Here is a 26051-nt window from a genome sequence, read left to right on the forward strand (position 1 = left end):
TGGTATGCATTTTCAAGTGTCTTAGTATAGGTGGAGATTAATTCTGAAATGGTGCTAGAATATTTGCATTTACAAAGATTGATTTTGTTTTAAAATGCCGCTTTGAATTAAGAATGTATTAGTGTGGATGTGGGCTAAGTTTCAATTTCATTTTAGCTTGTCAGAGCTGATGATCAGGAACAAGGTTTACGTAACATTAGCAACACATTATTAGCTGTTTGATGACATAGCCAAAGGCTCATGTTATCTATTAATGTGTTCAAGCAAAGTTTTGTGTGTTTGATGAGTCGTAAGTGAGCAGGTACACTGGAGCTGCAGACGAGCTAGTGAAGGGTGGGGCTAATTTGCATATTCATAGATCTGTACATATTAAATGAGGCTAAGGTGTAGAGTTACATCTAAGCCATTTTAAGGCGTGAAAGGATGTTTTTGATGGGGGGAAATTCCTAAATATGTAATTTTGATGAAAAGAGATGATTTTTTTTAGAAGTTTAATCAATGCCTAAAGAGAAGCTTTAATTCTCAGATATTTATGGGTAGTTTTATAAGGTTTTCAGACTCCAAAATAAACTTGTGCATCTCACTGAGATAGAAAACAAACATGCATGTGTGTCATCGTGCAGGCATTTATTTATGTCCCTGCCTCCAATCAACCAAAGGCTCACTGAGAGACACATCCTCAGTCAGTGAGGTTTTATTTTTGGCTTATATTTGTTTACATCTCGGTAAATCAGCACCATTAAAAGTGAATTATCCAAATTAGCTATTCGCAGCTTCTGTTTGCAGTGTACCCAAGGATGTAGAGACAGCTATCACTGGATTACTTTGATCAGGGCTGCCAAGTTTCAGAAAATGACAAGAGTGAGACTTTAGTGTCATGATGCATTCGGAAAAAAATTGGCCTTTTTTAACATCAATTTGGCCTGTTTTAACGTCGATTTATACCTTAAGACTGATGTCCTCACCTCCATGCCACATTTACCAGAAATCCTCATCCTCTGTCTCTGTGTTCTCAATTTGTATCTCTTCTACATCTTCGTCCTCACTGTCCTCAATCTCTTCTGATCTCTCTTGATCTTCTGTCTCTTCTGTGCCCTCTGCACTCTCATTTTCAGGGGGTGCATAAGGGGGGGCTGTCACTGGCACTGCCCAGAATGACAGCAGATCTCTCTGCTGTCTCTTCCTCTTACCTAGCATCTTTCAAAAGATAGCTACATGTTACTGTTTGATTGAATACTGTTTTACAGTGGTTCTCAAAGTGGATTCCAGGGACTCTGTGGGTTCCTTTAGGGGGGTCTAAATTGACCCTTACAAGGTCTGTAACTCTGACAGTGTACAAATGGAACCAAATGGACCCCAGTGGGTCCATTTGGTTCCATTTGTACACTGTCAGAGTTAAGGATAGACCTTGAAATTTAGAATTTTGAGAAACACTGCTTTAGGGGGGTCTAAATTGATATTTACAAGTCTGTAACTCTGACACACACACATTGAGACTAACGTTAGAGTCTCTTTTTCAAGTGTGAACTCGCCAAGAGAAGAGGCAAATAAATGTTACACAGCTCTGCAACAAATACAGGACAATGATAGACTTATAGCAGCCTTAAAACAGTACATATTAACTAGGAAACTCAAGGAGAAACAGCGAATCAACAGTTAACAAAATTGGGTAGTTACCTACCGTCCGTCTTCTAGCAAGCAGGAGAACGTCGAGTGGGTTTTAAATGTCGGCGCTGTTGTGTGTGAAAGATAGAGACGCCAAGACCCGCCTTACGTTGCTTCTGATTGGTTTATATTGCGTGGTTGGTTAGATTTAGGCACAAAGGACTGATGGATTGGTCTGGGATTGGTTATCTCGGTCAGTCAATCAGAGTTACTCGAACTACGGCAAGCCGCGAGGACCAAAATTTATTATCATGAAAAAAATAAATATAGAGTATTGAATGGGGAAATATAAGTGTGAGAAATGTCAAGTGTGGCGTGTGGTGTGAGAATGGGTCAAATTGCGTGACTGTCACACTCGAAGCGTGACGCCTGGCAGCCCTGCTTTGATACTGCAGAAAACTTAAAAACATGATGATTCTCAAGCAAGTTCTGAAGTTATTAGCGGCGTCTTATTTCTGTGCTTTGTCTGAGATCTCTAATTAGACATCAGGCATAATAATTTCACAGTCACACTTAATCAAAACCTATTTGTGTCATTTTGAAACATTCTAATATTAATATTGAAAGCCTCTGCTGATGAAACATAATATGAATATAGATTAGATTATATACAGAATGGTTACCAAGTTAAAAACCCTGCACACCTCGATAATTAGACCTCTGCATCGGTTATAGTTAGGTGGAGCTATACTGGGAGTCACCAAACTACATGTATATACAAAAATTATAATGGTATCATTTGTCTCACAGTAAGAGGTGCAGCAGAACTAACAAGTGAGCCAGGGAAATGTCACTCAAGCCCAGTTTGTACACCCACGCAGGTCTAATCAGGCAAAATAGATAAAATATACTCATGTGGGTGGACCAGCGCTGTGTAGGGCCTTAAAAGGCAGGGACACACATCATGACAGGCCTTTTATCCACTGAAGACATTTATACATGTCACAGTAGGAGAAGCGCAGGTGTAAATACTAAAATGAAGTATGGCTGGTTTCCAATTAGGTGCTTCAGTTTTATGGTCCTGGTCATTGTTCATGCTGTCACACTGCCATGGCTGACTGGGACAATTGAATAGAACAGTTAATGTTTTTTTTGTTTTCAACACCTGTGCTTTACCTACAATGGACTATAGGACTAGGGCTATATAATTATAAGGGTGTAAATTGTCCCACATAAACAGATTAACAAGTGAGATAGGGAGGTGTCAGTCACAGCAGTCTGTACACACCAACACAGTCCAGAGGAGAGGTCTAAAAGAATTATTAAAATGAAAACATCTTTGTGTGGCCAGGTTGAAGAGAGACAAATGAGATTTCACTGGTTTTGACTTAGGCCGCTTAGTTGCAGAAGAAACAAACTGTGAACGCATTACTGACATATCATCCTTTTTTAAATTGATAAAGACAACTTTTTAGCAAACAGTTGCTTATTCACACATTCAGCAGTAACTTAGCAATGTTACCCTTCATGTAATTCCTGACCACCTGATGACTGCAAGTCTAGTTTTCACCCTCTTTTATTTCTGACTTTGATCTCTACCAGCTTCTCAGTGCGTCAAATATGGCACTTTGGCCAGTGGCCATTTGATACAAACACACAGGGCACCTTTTAGCGTCTTTATAACTGTTTTCTGTGTAAAACCCATCTGCAGCAATGTGGCAGTATAATGAGCAAGAAACTCCAAGTACAGCTGGAGGGAACGATGGTGGATGGGTCAAACATACACAGAACTTTCACTCAGGAAGCCGCTGCTCAGGTCCTGTGTGAAACTAAAAGTCAACATTGAGGTTTTTAAGTTTAAGTTTAAGTTTATTTAATTTATTAATCCCCCTGAGGGGAAATTCAATGTTTTCACTCTTGCTTGTCAATTACACACAGGTCCGAAAGACACACACATGCACAAACTGGACCTATACATGCACAAAGTGGAGAGATGTCAGAGTGAGGGGGCTGCCCTTGGTGAGGCACCCCGAGCGGTTGGGGGGGTTCAGTGCCTTGCTCAGGGGCACCTCGGCAGTGCCCAGGAGGTGAACTGACCCCTCTCCAGCCACCAGTCCACGCTCCATATTTTGGTCCGGACGGGGACTCGAAAAGGCGACCCTCCGGTTCCCAACCCAAGTCCCTATGGACTGAGCTACTGCTGCCCCTACATTAACTACATGACATACTTAATGTCACGTGACATATGTATTACATACTTGTTAAGTTACTTACGTAATGTGAATTTAAAATGTTCTTATTTTAACCCAAACCAGGGTCTTTTTTCTGAACCAAACCAATTAGTTTTGCTGCACAGGAAACTTGTTAAGGTAAATGTTTATTTTGCAGAGACACTGTAGCATGTAACAAGCTGAAATTGACACAGAAACATGTTCAAAACTAATGCTAAAAGGGGTACTTAGAGGGTCATAGTTTGAACTGTAGGACTACTGACCAAGTTGTGATAAGTTGGGAGTAAGAACATGTTGACTCCTCAGGAAAATATCTCTTTAGCTGCTAAATGCTCCATTTTGTTCACCAGCTAGTCTCTAAGTGTGTGTCTGTTGTTTGCTGCTGAGCAGGTAGTGTGCAGTTGCTTTTGGCAACTGTTAAACAGCTGCCTGCTGCAGCCAAAAATATCATTGTGAGACCAGTGAGAGTGAACAAAACAGCAAAGTTGCAGCTTAACAGTGAGCTGAACTGAGAGTAAAACTTCCTCACCCTTTCTGTGACATTACAAATATATAGTTTCATTTCTAAGAAGGCTGTTATTTCCTGAAATAGCTGCAAACTGTAGTTTTTAATTAAGAAAAAATGCTTTTTGGGGGGACTATTTTCAGCAGTGGATTTATCCACATTTGGTGCTGTAGTGACTATTATTTATACGCTATAGTGCTGTGTTCTTGGTAATGAAGAAATATATCACCCAGTGCAACAGTGTATCTGACTGATGTGTTTTAAAAGTATTTTTGACAACAACAGAGCTTTAGGGTGCAGTTTGAAAGACCGAAAATCTTCAGTTTCAATATTCATGTGCATCATAGTGTCATGAGTTGAACTACAAAATTGTATACTGTTTATGGTAATACTTTAAACAAAAGACTGAGGTGCAAAGAGGCATTTTCTGATGAAGCCATTAGTATAAAAGTGGAGACAGTATAATCAGTATAATAGTATAATGTTGATGCATGAGATGAGTTGGACAGCTGTGAGTGTTTTTGTTGATTGTGGTACAGCCGTGTCTGTCATATAGAAGCAATGCACAGTCCTCTGCTTATCAACTCTCATAGAAGGAGCACAAAAGTCAGTGATTTTCATAAACATATTCAGCACTGAGAATAAAAATATAAATTCCACTACCCGCCTGTAATAATTACTTCACCACTCACGCAAGTGTCGAGACTTCGAAGAATAATGAGAAGGCACGCTGGAATATAGAGTCTATGCTTTGTTTGCAACCTTTCCACAGCATTGACTTTGTCTGGTAATTGTTGTAGCAGAAACATCTCAAAAGAAGTAAGCACGTTTTATTCAAGTGTGTCTTCATTTATTCCCTACAGTGTGGCTCCCACCAGCTGGCTAAACGTAGCCAAATGTGATCTCTTTCAACCCCTGCTCAGAAGATTCACAAATTCACAAAATATGAATGATTTTAATGTTTTCATTCTCCTTTCAGAGAGTGCTTTTGTACTCCAGCAGAGTTTTGTTTTTCTTTTCAAAAATTTCCTTTTTAAAAGTTGATCATTTGCATATCTAAGATTGCATCACGTACAGCTTCTTAGTCTTATTCCCCCCCCTTGGTATGTGCTGCAGAGTTTCTACTATAATGACCTCTTCTGTTTTGCTGTTGTGAGTACTTCACTCGCTGGGGATTATCGATCCCAGGAGATGAAAGAATTACCAATTAGAAAAGGAGCTGCTTTTTACTGTACATGATCTCTAAGCGGCCGCTCTGTATCTCGTGTTCACTGTGAGACAAACACGATTACTGCCATCGCCTCTGTCATTCCAACCACACCTCACTACCCGCGCCTCCCACCCAGCCTCCAGCCATTTACCCTGACATGAGCAATCAACCTGAACAGCAGATATTGGCTGGAGAAAAAAAAAAAATGTCACCCTGTGCACTGAGTGTAGGCTTTGTGCTGTATGTAACAGTCACATGAAACAGAAGTGTGAGGATAAAGGCAGGAGAGCCTCAGTATTTCAGTTGTTTTTTCTCCTTTGTGGCACAAGAATGCACATACTTTTGTACACTTTTGGTAGTTATTCTGTTTTTTTAATTACTAGGCCCTTTGAGAGCTATATGTTTTCTAAAATAATGATGATAATAGACAACATATGCCTACAACTTTATGGCAGTAGTTAGGGGAAGCTTCTCTGCTTTGGACCTCACTAATGATCTTGTGTCTGAATGGGAGCAAATTGGAGCAGCAGGTTCAACATCTGGTGGAAAGCCTGAAACCAGAGGAGTGGAGGCTGTTAGAGCTGAAGCTGTCCCCTCAAAACAGCATTTGTCAATTGTTCAAATACCCAATACAACCTGTTTACGTTTACTCCACAAAGACCAGAAATAGTTGTCTCTGACGGCTGTGACCTACCAGGAACTAAGATGAAAGTCGTCTCATGTTATCTCCACAAGTTTATTTGGAGTTCACTTCTTGAAGGCATATTCCCTCTCATGTCCAAGTCAACATTTGTATGTAGGCCCCATGTGGTGAGCTTAATAAAAGGGCCCTATATGGGATTGTCCATGGGTTCTATAATAGCCCCATGCCAATTGCCCACATTGGTGGGTTTACCCAAGTGGGCTCCACATGGGTTATGCTATGTCTTCCTGGGTACTAAGTTCCAAACTGGTCCCAAAATGGACATCTTATCTTGGGCCCACTTGAGTGAAACCATCTGTGTTGGCAATAGGCATGGGGCCATTATGGAACCCATGGACAATCCCATATAGGGCACATTTTTCAGCTCATTTACTACCCGCATGGGACCCCCATACAAATGTTAGATGGGCTAAAAGTCTCCTTCAGTTCTGAGTCACTGTCATTTAACCTCTGTTGGAATATTCAGTCCTTGAAAGTGGTTGCATAGGAGCAAATATATACATACATACATACATACATACATACATACATATACAGTATACTGTATATTTTGGGTGCATCCTGCTGGAGATGTTTTGGGGACGTCCCACTGGTAGGAGGTCCAAAGTCAGACCCAGAACACGCTGGAGAGATTACATATCTCATCTGGCCTGGGAATGCCTTGGGGTCCCCCAGGAGGAGCTGGAAAGCATTGCTAGGGAGAGAGACATCTGGGGTGCTTTGCTTGGCCTGCTGCCCCTGTGACCTGGCCCCAGATAAGCAGATGAAAATGGATGGATGTATATTTTTAGTAGCACAGCAAAAATTCAGAGGGCTGAGCTCAAGGTGGATCAACCCTTTATCTAGAAATAATGTTTGTATATGACTAAAATGCATTTATAATTATGTTTTGAAAACATAACCACTGGCAGGATTATGTTCAGAGACATGGTTTCTTTAATGAAACACTACATTTATGTATGGCCCTGGATTTGCAGTGAGGTGGTCGGGATGGCAAACAAACAAATTGCAGAAATTGTGACACCAGAATCCCAGGTTCCCATCCAGATTCCAGTCTGTGGTTAGGTTTGAGTAACAAAAGCATTTTGGTTAAGGTTATAGGAATATTTTGATTTTAGTTAAATGTTAATGCAAAAGGTGGTAATATAAAAAAAAATAATGCTTTAGTCAGTATGAGTGGATAATGTATTGCAAGATTGCCTGTTCTGATGGAAAGCAAATGAAATATGTTGTCAGTGAACATTTTGCTGATACGTTCAGTATCAACATTTCTGCGACTCGCCAGGTACATTAATTAGCAACATTTCATCATTATGTTACTAGCAAATATAATTTGCTCACTATTTTGTTTCCCTCAGAACCTGGAAATGCAGCAATAGCTCTGTAAAAAACAACCCTGGCACTATCCTCATTGGGAAAACGGCGATGGTACACTAAAAATACCCATGTTTGGTGCGTAGAAGCTTCCGGATACACAGCAATAACTTCCTAAAAAACAACAGATTTTGTTGTTTCTTCATCATGAAGAGTGGTCTGTAGCTTGGCAGACATCTCGCCTATCAGTGTCACTTGGTCCACCATCCCCTCCACCAAATGCTGATATGATATGTGGAAAATGTACAAATGTAACATATCTGTGGTTTGCAGAAACATACAATGCCTACATTCTTTTTTAGCGACTGGGCTGGTTGATTATGCAAACACTCAGCAGTCCAATGTTAACTGTCCTTTCAGCTTAGCTTTTGTTCTCTGCCAACTTCTGAGAAAATATCTGTCTCTTAAAGGGCCAGTGTGTAAAATGGGTTGAAAACCATTGGAAACAGTGACATCAGTGGTCAAATTCTAGATTGCAGGGCTCACTCGCTCACCCCTCCCGTCGGGTAAATGACGGTGGCCTCGTAGGGACAAAAAGCCTTGCGCACGAGTTTTTCAGGAGTAGGTCTATCTAGCGACGAGGTGAATGTTTATTTAGAAATCTAAACCATGTTACAATATTGTAATGAATCCCTCATGAGCAGGAGACCAGAGGAGCGTTCGGGAAAAAGGCCTGTTTATTTGAGCACTCCAGAAACTCCAGAAACACTCCACTCCGTCCCAAACTCTGACACTTCATAACTTTACACACATACTCGTTTATCATACTGAGTGGGGACCCCCCTCCCCTCTCTGCTCCGCCAACCTCCAGCCCGCACACTGACTGACAGCATAGCCGGTAAACAGAGCTCAGCTGTTTATTTAGCCTAGCAATATCTCCGAACTATAGTAGCTGCAATGGATGACTTTGGACGCGATTTTGAAGAGTTTCTTGTAGCGGACACAGACCCAGAGCCATACCTGTTTGAGCCGGAGCACACAGATGAGGAACTCCATGTGTTTGATGCTGAGCGGGTGAGAGGAGAGGCTGAATGCACAGAATGGGATTCGGTGCTACTGCTACCATCGTTGGGGAGATATCACCAGGAGGAAAAGCGCCGCAGAGAGTGCATCACAAGGAGTGAAGTTACATCTTCTTTTCCTCGCAGATGACGGTTCGGGTTCATTCTCTCCTGTTGCGTGGTAAGTGTGGTCCATTCGCACACTTTATAACTAAAAAAACTTTTCACTACTCTCTATCGACGAACTACTAACACTCTGCTGTTTCCTCCTCCTTCTTCCTTCCTTCCGTTGTCTTCGTTGGTTCATTTATACACGCGAAACACGTTCTCTGGCTGGCTGGATTGTCCACTCGGTCTGCCGTACATACATGGCGGCGCAAGATGGCGATCTCTCTAAAGCAAGGCCCTTGCTATATATATATATAAAAGCATAATTATAAGGCTACGAAAACCAAACGAATTTTATTTTATAGCGATCATACACTTGTATAAACATATTAATGGGTAGAATATTCAGATTCAGATTCAGATTGACAATAAACCATGCCAAATATTACACACTGGCCCTTTAAGGTGCTAAATGCTCCTCTGTGTTCACCAACTACCCACTAACTTTGGCTGTCTAGTAGTGTACAGTGAGTGAGACCTGAAAACAGCCGCCTGCCAGCACTCATAGTGAGACCAAACCAAATCAGTAAAGTTGTTGGCTGTAAACCAAAACAATGAGCTGAAAGACACTAAAACACTCTGTAAAGTGAAGGGAAACTGGAGGACTGGAGGACTGGATGAACATATCAATTTTATTCTGGTTTTGGAAGGCACTGACAAACAGGGCACACTACACTTATATGGGTCTCATGTTCGGGTATACACACACATACTTTGAGCTATGTAGTGTAACTCTATGTCTTTGCTTATTATCTCACAGTTTCCTTCATTACCAGCCTGCTCCACATTCCCATTTCTGATGTTTTAGGTGTGAGTCCTCACGCATTTCATCACTTCTACCTTGCCAACAATAGTCCAGGGAGGTCTTGAGAGAGATGAGATTTTTTCTGGCCTTTCAGGGGTCTCACCTCACCCCCATCGTCTCGCCAGGAAATCTAAAAGACTTCCCTTCACTCACTTTCTACCTTTTTTTCCTTTTTGGACACTAAATCCAGAGCACCTCTCTGCTCCTGCTCCCCGTACTTATCTCCTCTTTGCATCGCTCGCTCTTCTTCTCTCTTTCTCCTTTCAAATCATTGATTTTTCAGAGCTCCTATAAAATATTTACAATGTGTGGGCAGACTTCTTTCTCTGGGAATTTAGAGGGGGTGTAGAGAAGGGGTTGGGGGGGGGGGGTGATCATTTTGAAAGCGAGTGGTAAAAGGAATGAGGGAGCGGGAGAGGAGGGAAAGCAAAGGGAGTGGAAAGAGGAGAGGAGAGAAAGAGGCAGATAAGAGCGATGGAAGTCCACCCAAAGTTGTGGCATGAATATCAATGCTTCCCTTTGAAAGAACTCCCCATTATAAATAAATAAACAGAGCTACCGTTAAAGATCGTTATATAAGGCTTTTGTAATGCTGCGTTTCCCCTAAAAACTCACAGTGTATCGATTAGAAGCTGATTCTGATGATTTTACACATCTTTACCTGTCCTCTCTCTTCACTTGCAGCTCCACTTTCTCCTTTGTCTGCTGGAGTGTTGTTGCAGTTTTACAATATCGCCTCTCCCTCCTGCTCAGATTGCTGCCTAATTAAATAAAGCCCTCAGGACTGTTCCCGCGTAAGCTGTGTTGATGATACAGACTTCAACAAAAAACTTGAATTTCTAAGCTGTCAAGAATGCGAGACAACAGCATCTCCTTATCATTGAAACCAAAGCTCATAAAAAAACTTCAAGAGAACCTGATTTTCCTCACTTGTTTTTTTTTTTTTTTTTTTTTTTTTTTTAAGCTCTTACTAAACAAATGATTCACTGCTCTGTCAAGTCAAGCAGAAGATACAGAGCGACTAGAGAGAATACACCAGTAGCCTTCAGTAATAATTGTTCCACAACTTCAGGTTTTAAAAGACTTCACAACATAGTAGACATCCTTTCATGTAGTCTGGGGTAAGTTTTTTGGAGAGTTATCTTGCATAATTTTGGCAGATCTTTCCTCGACTTTCATTTTTGTGTGGAAATAAACCTGCAGTAAAGGAGTGTTTGGGATTAAACACACATTATTTTACACATTTCCCACCTGGATATATTATTTGAGCAATGAGTCCATGCCAAATTATGTTTATATACTGTTAATTTACCTGTAGAAAGAATCAATTTGAATCAACATGATAAGGAAAGTGTTTTAAAGAATGTGTCAAAACTGCATAATGTTCATACCGAATGTATCAGCAAAACCTTTTGACTGATAAAGTGTTTCATTTGTTTTCCTCCTCGCAGCTAAATCATACCTTCACCTTTTAAGGTTATGTTGAAGCTGCATTTCTGTTAATTCTCTGTGGTACAAGAACTTTGTGGACTGGAATCATCGAATCAGTCGAGTATGTGTTTAAAGGTCCAGTGTGTAGTATTTAGGGGGATACATTGGCAGATATGGAATATAATACATGTGTGTATATATATATATATATATATATATATATATATACATGTGTATATATATATATATACACACCCACACACACACACACACATATATATATATATATATATATGTATGTATACATAAGGAGCAGGCTACAGAGTCCACCATTTTGTAAGACTGGATAAACCAAACATCGGCTCTAGAAGCAGGAGCATTTTTGCGTCTTTTGCTGATTGTTTTTCATTTTGCAATCAGTTAATTTTAATTAATCAAATAATTTTTTCTAAGGATCTACCTGCTACTAGATGCAGCAAATCATCCTTTCATTTTATAGTTATAGTTGACTAATGTATGAGAAAGTTGCCACGATATGAACAGAGGTTACCTATGCTTCAAAACCAGCTACAACTCAGCCCTGAGCAAGTGTGACAGTTCTCTATTGACCAATCAATGGACTGCAGTGTTTGTCACTCCACCTTGTAGTACCAGTGTGTGCTAGGTACCCCAAGAGAGGGTGACGAGAAATGAGGACAGTTCTATTGGTACCATCCACAACTTTTCACTGTAGAAACAGAAAAATTACCATTCTAATGTGTACCAAACTGAACTGAAGTGAACTAATCTGGGGTGCTTGGAGGAAACGAGGCTGTACACACTGCACCTTCAAAGTAATTTTTTGGAGAAAGAGTCGGATCTCATCAGGGCTAGGCTGGTACAAAAAAATCAGCTCTGGTATTTTGGTCCAGACCGGCCTACAACTATCAATCACACAAATGTAAGCCACCCGGACCTGTACACTCTGACATTTCTTCTCCACTCTTTCTGCTGTAACTTGTGTCACTCAGTGCTGACCATCAGACCCCCCTGCACACACGCACACACACACACACACAGACCTGCACTTATTTTGACAGTATGTCATGCTAGGAAGACTACGCACATCCACACATATGAACTTTTTTGTCGAGCCTGACGTAGGCTTACATGACAGGCTTATGACAATATGACCTGGCGATGCCAATTACCATAGCCATAGCAACTCACTCCTGCCTACATATGCACACAAGATGACAAAAGAGAGCGAGAGAAGCTGTACCATAATAGCCACTGAGATTACTCTGAGCAGCAGGTCGCTAGAAGGGTCTTAAAAGTCAGGGGCTTTTCAAAGAACATTTGGGGTTGCAGGCTTGGAGGCCCAGACCTAATCCCTCCACTGATCTGCATAAAGGGCCTGTATTTTTTTGGCTTGCAATTTCTCAGCGCCTCCTTGCATTTTGTCTCATCTATTTTATCTCTTTTTTTGCAAATGCTGTTTAATGAAGCATCAAAGGGGGAGGGGCTTAAAGATTTGATTGCGCCAGCCCAGTGTCAATTAAGAAAATAAACCAGTGGGAAAATGCCCAGTCTGCCAGAGGGCCAGTCTCATCCATATGCTACACCCCAGTAATAGCTTGAAATAAAATAAAAAACTGTATGTGTTCATAAGGCAGTCACCCTTTGGTGGAGTGATACATAGAATAATTTCTTGTTTCTTTTCTGGTTGTAAAAATTGTGCTGCATTTGTGTGCTTGTGAGAAAAACCAGTAGCTTATGGTGTCTGATGTTAGCAGCAAACTTAAATGAAGATACTGCCATGTTACTGACATCACTGAACCAGTTTCTTAACTTCATGACTGTTCTCTTCTTGTGCCACTGTTACACATCTCTAACTTCTGGAGCTCTTTGTGACACCATTTAAATAAACACACAGGGCTCAATAAGTTTGCATGATTTACTGTGAATGAGTTTCCTGTCGCATCACCTCATGTTAACTCCTCTTGGAAAATTCTTTCCTTGATCTGTAAGGCTTTATTTTGAAGTCCACTCTGAGATTTTCTGGCTTGAATATATACTGTATGCTTCTCCTTGGAAATATGTTTGCTCTTGTGTAATCAACTGAGCTCCATCTGTTCTTCTCCAGGTGGGAGGGACGATGTACAACACGGGCCGCCACGTCTCTCTGCGACTGGACAAGGAGCATCTGGTTAACATCTCTGGAGGGCCAATGACGTACAGCCATCGTCTGGAGGAGATTCGGCTACACTTCGGCAGTGAGGATGGCCAGGGCTCCGAACACCTGCTGAACGGACAGGCCTTCTCTGGAGAGGTGTGTGCACTTTGTGTGATGACAGTATAATTTGCCAAGAGAACTGAAGAAACGACATTATTGTCACTATATAGAAAGCTGTTGGGTCCTTTATAGAGTGAGCAGACACTGTGGTATTAAATTAAACTTTCTTCCAGACAGCCTTTTAACCATTGACAAGTAACAGGAGAATTACAAGAATTATATTATTACTATTATTTATTATTATTATTATTATTAGTCCATACCCGAGGATGTGTTATGTATAGAGGAATAAGAAATCAAAAACAGTATATTGGAGGAGATGCAAAATCAGAGCACTGTAAATGCGCTGTGTAATAAATATTAATGTAAGACAAACAATGCTCACTGTATTTAGAAACATGCTTTATGGCAAAATACATGGAGCATAGTTTTGGCTGACAGCACGGAGGCATGCGCGTGCGCGGGCACACAGGTACACACATACAGGTGCTCACAGTACCCGTATGTGCTAATGGTGCTCACAGTATGAATGGGTAGTGGACAAAAACGCGAATATAAACAGTAGAAATGTGGGAAAAAGGCAAAAACGGCATCGTGGCTGTCTGGACATGACCAAGATGAAAGCCTATGTGCAAGTTCAGAGAAGAAGGTCAAAGCAGTGAGGAGGAAAATGGATGATGACGGACGGACAGAGGGAGGGACAGAGGTTTCTCCATTTAATAGTAGGATATGAGTATTCAACCAGAAAACCACATGACCCTCATCATAAGCAGGCTTATCCATATATTCAACCTAAATCAACATCAATATAAATACTAAGATGAATAAAGTGGCAACACAACACAATAGAAAACATAAAAGGTATATAACAGCATGTAGAAAAATTGGAACATCTGCGCACAATGACAGGAACCAACCAAGTCATTCATCCTTGTACTTATGACAGCATTAAATCAGACAGAGACCAATTCAATCTCTGATATGCAGTATCTAACATGTGCAAGCAATTGCCAGATGCATTCACGTACAACAGATCACCATCACCAGCAACCAGTCTTTTTCTGGCCTCAAAGGAGGAAAACGACTAGTTTTTAAAGGAGATTATCAACCTGAGGTTTAAAAGCGAGACACCGAGATATTTGTAACAAGTGACAACCTTTTACTCCTTTCCCCAAGCAGTAATAACATCAGGAGTGTTCACAGACTTCTTCCAAGCATTTGAGAAATGCATTACCTTAGTTTTATCAGCGTTTAAAAGCAGCTTTAGTTGTGAAAGCTGAATCTGGATAATGGTAAAGACAGCCTGCAGTTTGGCCACAGCCTCTGTGATGGATGAGCTGGGACAATATATCAATGTGTCATCAGCATAAAAATGAAAATTGGCACCAACCATGTTTGGACCAAGACTACTACGATAAACTTATTTACTCAACTTTAAATAACTTTGTAAGTCATATGATTATTTACCTGGAAAGCTGTCAACAGCTCCTCCTGAATACTTTTTTTTTCTTTAACAGTGAGGATAAGGCTGGTGTTTGCATGGTAATAATGTTTATTACATATAGCTCACTACACAAATAACCAGGTTTGCAGACTAGCAAGACTAGCAAGACAGAATTACCAGTAACATGATGTCACAGCAGCCTACTGCTCTTATCATTTGTTTTCCTTCATTGTATGACTGAATGTTCAGGTGAAAAATCCAACATATACCAGGTAACCAAAAGCCTTTTTGATGACTTTAATCACATTCCAGTGTCTGTTTTCTAAGTATCATATGATTCTGCACCTCACAATGTACGTCTAATGCTAACATTTAGTACCAAAACTAGAAATGGTAGGCCCTTTATGTAGCAAGGTGAGGCATGTTCAGCTGTGTGAGGCCACAGTTTGTGTCCCAACCTTGACAACCATAATTACAATTGATCCCAACTTGGTCTCACTTTGAACTCACTAAAAACCGGCACTTGGTTAGTGACTACCAGCATCAGACACCGGCAAAAAAGCCATCCTTTCACATTGGCATGATACAGGGCTGGTCAGCGTTATTGTTTAACAATGAAAGTTAATGCACTGGAAGTCCTAGTAGGGCAGGCGGGTGGGAGGGGTGCTTGATGGATCAAACAACCACAGACTTTTACCCAAGAGGCCAGTGTTTGCTTCCTGTAAGATTTAAAAAAAAATTTCCTTCAACAACAAACGCATGTGGTTAGTTTTGCCAACACAATGCATATGGTGCAATTTAGAAAAAAGAACAGAGTTTGGCTTTACAATCTTACAGAAAGAGAACACCAGCCTCCTGGGTGAAAGTCAGTGGTTGTTGGACCCATCCACCACCCCTCCCACAAACCCTACTCTGACTTCCACCATCTCAAGTTTGTTGTCCCGCTGTGTTTCCCCCCCCCGACACCACTGAGAGCTGTTAAACAATAACGGCAACCAGGCACGTATCATTTTGATGTAAAAGAATGGCTTTTTTCATCAGTGTCTGACAGCAGAAGTCACTGACAAAGCACCAGTTTTCAACGACTTTAATGTGAGACTGGGTTGTCCGAACCAAAGGTTGAAGGGGACTGATTGTGGACTGACATGTAGGTATGGTGGGCGACTCATGTAGGTGTTGGTCAGGTCAGGTAGCTTCTCCAGCAGCAGCTTTACCTACTCTGGAAATCCACCAAAATCACGATCTGTTATGCAAGCTTTCGTAAGAATCAGTTTCTAAACAAAATCAGTTTTTATAAATGTGTGTGCGAATTTTTGGGACGAAATTCTGTGCTTGGTTTGAAACAGCTTAAAGTTGCAGGATTTACCAAAAGAACAGTAGGTAAATGGGGCTGTACCAACAACTAGAGGAGGTGAAAAATTACACAGGTTTTACATAGACTTGATTGAAATCACAGGCCGGCACATGTAATAATAAAATCATCCTCCACAGAGAAAGATGTCTGAATACGGCTCCAGTCCACCTGAAAGCAAAATTTAACAACGTGAACAGGGCAGGTTTAAGTGTTTGTTGAAATAGCATCTTTAGATTTTCAAGGCGATAGCATACACTGGCCTGTGATGGGTGAAAACCTTGAATCTCCATTTCGAGTACATGATTTCAGCGTCTCCTTTATGCATTTTGTTAGTTAATTTGGTGGAAGAAAATGTTTTCACTTACCTAAAGGAGCCAGATTCCCGCCCTAGTCTGCAGAGAACCATGTGACGTTCTAAATGAGTTTTCACATGGAGGCAGTGATTTGCATCAGTGCTTTCAGCAGGAACAAACTTGTCTCAGAGATGACAGTTAAGCATTTAACTCTCTCGCACGCACATATTCTTCGACCCTGCACACACTTGCGCATTAACACACACTGTCGCACTCTGCCATTTTAAACATTTTGACGAGTGAAACAATTAGCTTCCCTGGCTTTGATTGTTCAACAAAATCATGAGTCACTCACGCTGCTGCATTCCGCCGCCGCCATTATATGAATAACCAATTTGTGTGGCAACAAAATAATTGCAGTCTTGACAGGCAAATTTATTATAATTAATGATAATCATTTATCCTCCCTCTGAGTCTGAGAGCTGATATTCAAATCATAATAAAACAAGTGTTTACTGTGTCCTTCGGGCTGGAGAGAGCTGCAACCCAAGCCTGAAAGGACATCTCGTGCACATACACACACACACGCACACACGCACACATGCACACATTAAAGTATATTGAAGCTCCCTCCAGGGCTTCATGTTTTACTTCACCCCTGCTTTTACTGATTTGCCCTTTGTGGTTAATACGGTGTTGGAGGAGTTCTTCAGAGCCAAGCAGAGAAGCTCTAAAGAGATTTGCAGCTGATATCCAAGATGTGATGTCATACTATTGCTACGTTGCACACAGCATCCCTCAGGCAGGCATCAGAGGGGAAAAGGTTTCACAAGTAATTTCCACCGGAGATAGGGGCGGGACATGCCTTTAAAATACTCACCATATGTATATCTTTAATTGTGCAATGTAAACTGCCAGAAGGTTTCTAAAATCCTGGACATGACATCAGTGTTCATATAGCTACATTTTTAAACTTGCTGTTGCTTGGAACTTATGATAAAAGAGACTTATGTTGTCTTTAGATTCCTTGTATTTTTCAACCAATACACCAATACTGTGCATTTGTTTTTTCCAAAATAAAGAGCGTAGACAACTGTGTCTGTCTATAAAGAACCAAACAACAAAGATTCTGGTAGAATTTTGATTGTTATAGCTGCAAGAGAGCAAATCATGCTTTCAACCATGATGGTAATCTCATAATTGTGCATTCATATTGCAGACAATGATTTTTTTTTTTCTTTCAGAACTGTCTTTGGTATTCTGAATGGCTAATATACAACATTAGGCAATTTCTTTTATGTAGAAATCCTAAATAGATTCAGTATCATGGCCTATAGGCAGGCAATTACAATCAGACACACAGGAGAGAGAAACACCTACTGTATGAATGTATTTAATCATGTCATGAATTGTACATAAGGCAAAATATCTCTCCCTATCTCTCTCTTTCTCACACACACACTGGCCTCTAGTTTCGAGGCGCAAATCTACTGTGCAACTGTGTTTAATTTAATATATAAAGTGATATAAAGATATCACTTTGTCTTCAAATTAATTTCCCATTAATTGACTAATAATTAATTAATTTATTAAAGGGTCAATGCACATTAAATAACATCTCTGTAAATGTGCCAGTGTTACCCAAAAGGCTAAAATCAGTTGTAAAACAGGAAGAGGCAGGATCATTTGCAAACAGAGACAAATGTGACGTGGACTTTTTGAAAAAAAAAAGTTGACTTTGCATTCAGTTACAATGTCAAGGCTGCATTATGCTTGAGAATTTCCTATTCTGTGGAGCCTTTGGTTTTTCATTTTTATTTTGGCACTAGTAATTAATTTCTGACTTGAAAATGAAAATCATTTTAATTTCATCAGACAGTGTGGGCACACAAATTGATAATTAAATTTGAATTTGATTCAAAATGATTTCATTTGAATATTGCCATTTACAGACTTCAATCATTATTGAGAAATGAATTGATTTTGGATTTGCAGTCTTTATATCTTTACATGCCATCTTTTTATTGGTGTTTATTTATTATTTTTAGTTTGTCGTGTCTCATGTCTCTCATTAACATAAAATGTCATTTTCAGGGTGAGTGTTAGTAAGGTAATGACACAACAGACATTGTTTGTTTTTTTACCTATGGAAAGCACAATTATCAATTTTATTTTAATTGTGCTTTGTTAGTGTTGCTTATCAAAACAAATCTACATACTTGATTGCTGACATGTGGTCCAGATTCTGTATTTGTTAATATGAGGTAGTAGGTGTTGTATTCAGAATAACTGGCAGCGCTGCTCAGATGGACTGATAGCTGTAGCTAAAGCTGCTGAACTGCGGGGAAAACAAGGCCAGGAAAGGTTGCTAATAGATGGGGGGGGTTAACATCCCATTCCCTTTTGCCATGTCCTCCTCACTCAAACAACTGTTTCTGAGTGAAATGGCAACTAGAAAACATCTTCCTCATCCTCCGCCACCTCCCCCGATAGCCCACCCCAGCCTGTCTCTGAGCCAAAGCCGTGACTTCAAGGTCCAGTAAGATGTTTCATAATCGAAAATGCAGAAACTGAAACTTCTCTCTCTCTCTCTCTCTCTCTCTCTCTCTCTCTCTCTCTCTCTCTCTCTCGCTCTCTCTCTGGCTCCCTCTCTCCCCCATCTGCAGATTAGTGGTGGCTGCATGTCCTTGAAACATGAACAAAGAGAGAAATAATACAACTTTTTAAAGCAGAGCGTTCTTCTGAAATGGCAGCCTGTGGGAGGACTGGGGTCTCTGTGTGTGTGTGTGTGTGTGTGTGTGTGTGTGTGTGTGTGTGTGTGTGTGTGTGTGTTGGGGGGTTGCATTAACTCTCCAAAGCTTTCGTCTTTAAACCACCCCTTTATATCTCCTAACTCATGGTTCCTTTTGGTGCCTGGTGAACATACAGTATTTTCCTATATAAAGTCCTTGCTCACAAAATAACATCCTTATAGTGTATTAACAGTGGGCCCTGAACAGAAAGATTTTCAACTGAGCACATACTAAAGCACATAGAGCACATACTAAATGTATGTATGTAAAGGGTGCTTAATAAACGTTTTTAATTATGTAAGTACTGGACTCGGCAGCGGCAGATACCCACTGTCAAAGTACTCGGATTGGGGCCAAAAAACTTGATCAGGACATCTTACAGTAACAATTCTACTGTTTACCTCAGCTTTCTCTCCCAGATAGAGTTTGCTAACCAGTGGGTTTGTTTACAACCTGTCTGCTCACCTGACTGCTCCTTTTCTTGCCCCATCTGACGTCTTTATAGTGATGTGGCCAGGTTTGGGTATTAACTTGGGAACAACAATATTGTCAGTGATGAATATCTCGGCCAAAACTGTGAAAATAAGACCCAAGTTGTATAAAACCAATTACCCTTAAAGTCATCTGTAAAGGGACACAGCAGTGTATGTGTAAAAACAGAACAGTAGGAGTTGAGTTTGCCAGAATTAAGGCCATGTGAAATAAAAACCATCTGACATATTTATTTTTTATTTATTGTTGATGGCCTGATGGAAAAAATGCCTCTTCCACTTGGAAACTCCTCATGGATATGCTGAAAGCCTGGATGTTGGAGTTTTCGCTGGCACCTAAATGCAGCGTGTATTTGTCGATTGTTTCCCCTTAGGACTGTATATGATATATACTTTATGGGATAAAGGTTCAGTCTGTATATGGATATGTAATGTGGATAAGAAAAGCGAAGCAAATTGTGAAGCAACTGATAGGCCACACTATAGGCCCTGTTTCAACTGGTTTGTCTTGGCCACGTTGAGTGTGTGGGTGTCTTCAAGTGTACCTGCTATTTTGGTTCATGTATGTAACAGTGGAGCTGGACGGGCCATCTGGCTAATGGGGCATCATTCCTATGGGCCAATGTGCCTTTCAGGCCAACACAATTGTGTTTCTTTTTCTTTTCTTTTTTTTGTCTGACTGGCCCATAAAACAGGTACATTGACCCATTAGTTTATTTTTACTGGGGAATTTGTAGGCCAGGTCGATGCGTTTAGCTCTCTGTCATGTCATGTTCTCTCATCTGCCGGGGGTTTTTATGTTTTGGCTGATCGGTGTAGATCACAGGTTAATAAATACACCCTCAGCCAGTCACATCAGTGTTCTCATCACTCTGAAATTGCGGAGCCAGTCACAGGGAAGCATGGCAACAGAAAGCTCTACAAATTGAAAGACACTTGTTTAGGAAATCATGTTGCTGTCTGGATGTTGCAGAGCACCACAATGTGAACACACCACAAAGCTGCAGCCAGAGGCATATGGTGTGGGTTTTTATTTACTTTGCACAATAATGATAGAAATAAATTATAAGAAATGTTCATTATCACATCAATCCAGAGCTTTTTCGGTTTTAATTTTACTTTATCTGACAGACGTTCCTGTTAACCACATTAAACATTCATTTTTGATACTGCTATAAACACATCTACTGTTTTTAGAGTGATTAATTAAAATGGTTTATTTACATTTTAACCATTATTCTGTCATTGCTTTGCATTTTCTCCACTTATTTCCTTTACTCTTTCTGACAGAATAATCAGGTTGGTGCGGTGTGTTTGTCTGTGTGGCAGTCAGTCCCCTGTCCCCAGGAGCTGCTTCCTAGTGTAATCTGAAAATGAAACACCTTGGTCTTTTAATAAGTGCTAATATATTCCAAATATTATTCCCTCACTAGGTTGGCTCATGTGTTCATACTCTGAGAGAACACTCAGCTATCCTATTATCCTCTGATAAAAAACAAGTCTTCGGACTCTCAAATAAATCAGGTCTAAACTGCTTTTTAAAAAACATTCTTTTATTTACACCTTTCAATTTGACCCATACAAAAGCTGAAAAACTTCTACAACAATATTTTTCTTTACAATACTACATCTAATCATTCTCTAAAGTATACTGCAAGAGTTTGGATTGATTTCCTTCCTTCCAGGCAGTTACTGCTCTGTGTTCATTTCTGTCTGCTGTACAGAACTGTAATGCAGGTGATCCATCACAAGGAAGAATTCATCTCTTTTATTTTTTTGTTAAAGTTATGTCACACAGTGACTATACTAAAATAAAAAAACACTTGTTGGTGCATTGAAGGACACTCTGACATTGGAGTGAGCTGACTTAAAAATCAACTTTAATACAACAAATGTCTAGATTTCCATCTTTGTTTAGTGTTTGACTTCTAGAGTGGGATTTTGTTTATTTATTTATTTATTTATGTTTTATTTGTGTATGGACAAATATATAGCTTGAACCAATGCCATAATCCGCAGCAGATATAGCCTATAAGCTAATTTGTACTGGCCATCCCTAGATGGTAAATTTAGCATATTTGTGCCAGTTACTTGGCTGAATCACTCAACACTTTTATATATAGGGTATAAGGTCTTTGTATGTATACAATAGTAGTTTTGCTCATTTAAATTCAAAATCATACAATCAGCCAAACAGCATCATATCCACTGTATTTTTATTGGACTGGACAGCGTTTGTCTTGACCTTGTATACTGTACTTTAAAACCACCACAGGCTAACATCTGAACCCACACACCAGAATAAATGGTGGCATCACGTGTTTATACAAACCATCAATATGTTAAAGCAGTTTGTTTGTATATGTAGCAGATAGGCCTTGATCACACAGAATGTGTTTTAGCAGCTGGGAGCACCTTTTTGTAATTGATTTTAATGAGAATGAAGCTTTTTGGTCACGATTTTTGCATAGCGACGCACCGCATATTTCTGCATTCTAAAGCCCCTTTTACACTGCCAGATTTTTGGTGAATGTTTTGCCGGCAAGCTGTGAGTGTTTAGACACACAGAGCCGGATTGGCGAGTTGATCCGAGCTGCCCAATTTTCCGCTTTGTAGGGTAGACATATTGGCGGAACCTATTTAGTTTAAAAAGAACAAGGTGCCCTTCCGCAACGGGAGGGGCTGTTGATGACTTGTGGGAGGAGCTGTTGATGACGCTTCATGTGTGACCCACTGGCGGTGGATAAACAGGAAACAGCTGATAGAAGGAATGAGCAGCTAGTAGCAAGAGGGAAACGCAAACCTGACAGACACAGTAAAGATGAGCAACTGGGGAGACAAGGAATTGCGCGCCCTCCATGCCCTCGCAAATGAAGAGGCCATTAACTGTCAGAAAGAAAAGAAATTTGCACAATTCCTAATTAAAAAGGGCTTAAGTGCCTAGCGTCTTTGCAAGAGTGCTCTGAACGCCTCGAGTTGAAAAAACGTCAACTCAGAGTGGAAAAATGCATCATGTCATATCTGTCTTTTCCCCATTGTCCAATTGGATGATTTGAGAGGCAGGCCTTCTGTGGTGGTCATGACAACAAGTTTACAGTTGGTAAACAATGGAGGAGAAACTGGTGGTAGTGGTTGCTGGATATCCAGAGCTATACAGCCCAACAATAGACAGCAGGTTGTCAAACTGCCCCCAAGTCATCCTAAAATATACCTCGAAATGGCCATCATTGATGCGCAGCTCCTGGACCAACTGGTACACCCGGGTCTCATGTACCCACACAGATCTCCGTTTCCTTGTGCCCAACAAACTATTAACTGACAGCCTTTCGACCTCAACCAGAGCTACAGCAAGTACCCTTTGCCTGTCCATTTTAGGGATAGATACTAATTACTGTCAAATAAATAAAATAAATTAACAGTAGGCTACATTTATTGCACAGAAATGTTGAGGAGGTGATGAGGTGGTTGTCCGGCAGCAATAAAAAGGCACAGCAGGCTTTTTTTTTTTTTTTTTTACTGATGGCGCACCTTACATTTTGCAGCTTGCAAACCGCTATCAGGGTCTATTCTGTAAGTTTACGTGTCTATATGTTTCAATATTCAATTTATGTTGTGACAATGGTGTGGTTAACAGGCGGTTCAGTTTAGGCACAAGCAACACTTGGCTAGGGTTAGGAGAACCCTATCCCCATTTGGTCGATACAAACAGAGCTAGGAATGTCCCGAACTCTCTTTGACAATACCCTCCTTTGTTCCAACAAACACAACTGGGAATGTCCCAAACTGGTTAAAAAATACCCCCTTTTGTTTGTCTCAGACAGTGATCTGCTGCCATCTGCTGTTTGGTAGCTGTTTGCCAAGGTGTCAAGCTATTCAGTTTTATGTTGTGGTAAGGTTTAGGCACAAAAACCACTTTGTTAGGTTTAGGAAAACATCATGTTCTGGCTTAAAGACCCCATTTGGTCGCAACAAACACAACTGGGAATATTGTGAACTCTCATTAACATTATTCACTTTTGTTGCTACAAAAGCATAACTGATGACCAGCTCAGTTTATTTACATGTAATCTGAACTACGTCACTTTAAAAAAGTTGATGTGAAATGTAGATATGTAATATATCTGCAGAAAGGTATGCCAACATTATTTTCTGCCAAATGGGCTGCACAACTAGCTGCCAGAAGCTGTTAGAGGAGAGGAAATAGTCTGAGTAGTTTCTGTGACAGGTGACTTCCATACATTGTAAAGAGCATAGAAAAAACCTTTGTCAAGAAAAAAGACATTTACAATGAAACCTTTCATGCAGTATTCTGCTAAAATTCACCATCTCTAAATCTGAGAGCTATTATCCATCAAGGAGCTATCATCTTTCAACAACAGTGGACCATGAGTGAGAGAAAACCTCTATTATAACTCATTATAATACTGCAATACCATAGTAGACTTTGTATTCTTTAATTTTCATTCACTTTTCATCAACATCCAGTCAAAGACTGCAGTCTAGACAAAGATTTAAAAAAAAATCACTGAGCAGCTTTTCCCTTAATGACCTTCTCTATCCATTATCACCCATTATTTACATTAGCTGACCGAATAACATGATGGACAATGAATCAAAAAAATGGCACATTCAATTATTATTACAACAAAATACATATTATAGTATAAGAAGATTAAATTCAGATTACAGCAAGGGCTGTAATTGTAAGAAGTATATATATATCTGTATGTATATATATATATATATATATATATATATATATATATATATATATATATATATATTTACTGTATTGTTTTTTTGGTTTTGGTTTTGGTTTTCATGGCTGATCTATGACAGGCAACCACACACCTCCATTTTGATTACCACTGGTTCTGGCATTATGGTGTGCTGCGGTTGTACATGGGTTAGATGCATGATGGTTTTTGTGCAAGTGGTGTTGCCGTACCCCAACAGAAATTGTTGCTTGACTGCTGTGGGTACAATCAATGTCAAACAGTGTACCATCTCACTATTTAATTCCTTTTAAATGTATTAAAAAGTGGAAAACTTAAATGTAATATTAGTGTTACGTACGCTATATCTAGCCCTTCCTCATTTAGAAGTCGTCAAATACAACTGCTTGGCCATTCATTTCCGCATCAGACACAGAAAAAAAACAGGCATCCTTTCGTGGTTATGTGATATGCCGTTGGGCAACGAAAATTAAGAATACCACTGAACAATGTCAATTTGAAACGCCACTGGACAACAATGTAATTAAAGGACCTAGAAAGTCCCTATAGGGAGGGTGGGAGGGGTCCCACAACACCAGACTTTCACCCAGGAGGCTGGTGTTCGCTTGTCGAATAAATGTAGGCTAAAACAAGATGTTTTTTTTTTCTAAACCTGACCACTTGCTTTTGTTGCACAATGAAATAATCATAAATACACAATGTTTAACCAACTGACTGTACACATTGAATGAGCAGAAACTGAACATTTCCTATAAAAACAGAAGTGTATTTGGTTGTTGTATTTGCGTACAGGTCCGTTAAGGTTCCCATCAGTTGTAGATGGGAACTTTATATTGTAATACAGTACCAATAATAATACTTCACTTTAGTGAGGATGTGCATCACAATGTTAGGTTAATGTCAGTATGTCATTTTGGGGTGGAACTGTAAATGTTTAAATAAATAATATTTTGCTAAAAAGGGTCAGCCCTCCAGCAGATTTGTTCCCCACAGTGTTGACTCCATGGCTGTGGCTGTGATTACACCCAACAAACTGAACAGAGAGCCTCTGTATACTGAAAGAGACCCCGCTTGTTGCTAAACAGAGGATTCAACTATATTTAATACAAATCTTGTTATGTGTTTGAGAAGGATTTGCCAATGGCAGATGTTCGAAACATTTTAAACCCCTCATAAATTACAGATCAATCACCTCGTATGTTCTCTTTGAAACACAGTCACACACTGAAAATCACATTGAGCTAATATCACTGCGGCAGATTATCGGTCACAGAGCTTTTGATGGGGGAGTTTGTTCTGTTTTGTTTTCTCTTCCCCTAATTATCATTAATCACTATTAAACGGCACATTTCGCCCACATCTGCACCGCGGCGTCCTAATTGTGGTGGATTTTGGATTTAAATCACATCAGAACATCACTGAACAGCTTGTTCTGAAGAAAACAAACATGCAGAAATAAACATGAATGAAGAAAGCCAGCTTAATGTTGGATTATGTTCAATTACTAGTGTAGCATGGGTGAGTATTAGCGCAGATGATGGAATGATAGTTTTTGATTTCTAGTGCTTTGGCAGTGTTCTGTCGTACCAGTAAAACACCTGAATAAACAAATCAGGTGGCAATGTGCAAATGT

At 40.0% G+C, this 26051-nt stretch overlaps 1 protein-coding gene across 1 annotated transcript in view; it reads left to right on the top strand.

Annotated features, from left to right (window-relative positions):
• ca10a (carbonic anhydrase Xa) overlaps window positions 1-26051 on the top strand; it is a 379419-nt gene that overhangs the window by 315788 nt on the left and 37580 nt on the right. The window contains exon 6 of the mRNA XM_033611814.2: window positions 13159-13344. Coding sequence (XP_033467705.1) covers window positions 13159-13344 — 186 coding nt within the window. The remainder of the gene's footprint in view (window positions 1-13158; window positions 13345-26051) is intronic.

This window comes from Epinephelus lanceolatus, chromosome 21 (assembly GCF_041903045.1).
Source record: "Epinephelus lanceolatus isolate andai-2023 chromosome 21, ASM4190304v1, whole genome shotgun sequence".
NCBI classification, from domain to species: domain Eukaryota; kingdom Metazoa; phylum Chordata; class Actinopteri; order Perciformes; family Serranidae; genus Epinephelus; species Epinephelus lanceolatus.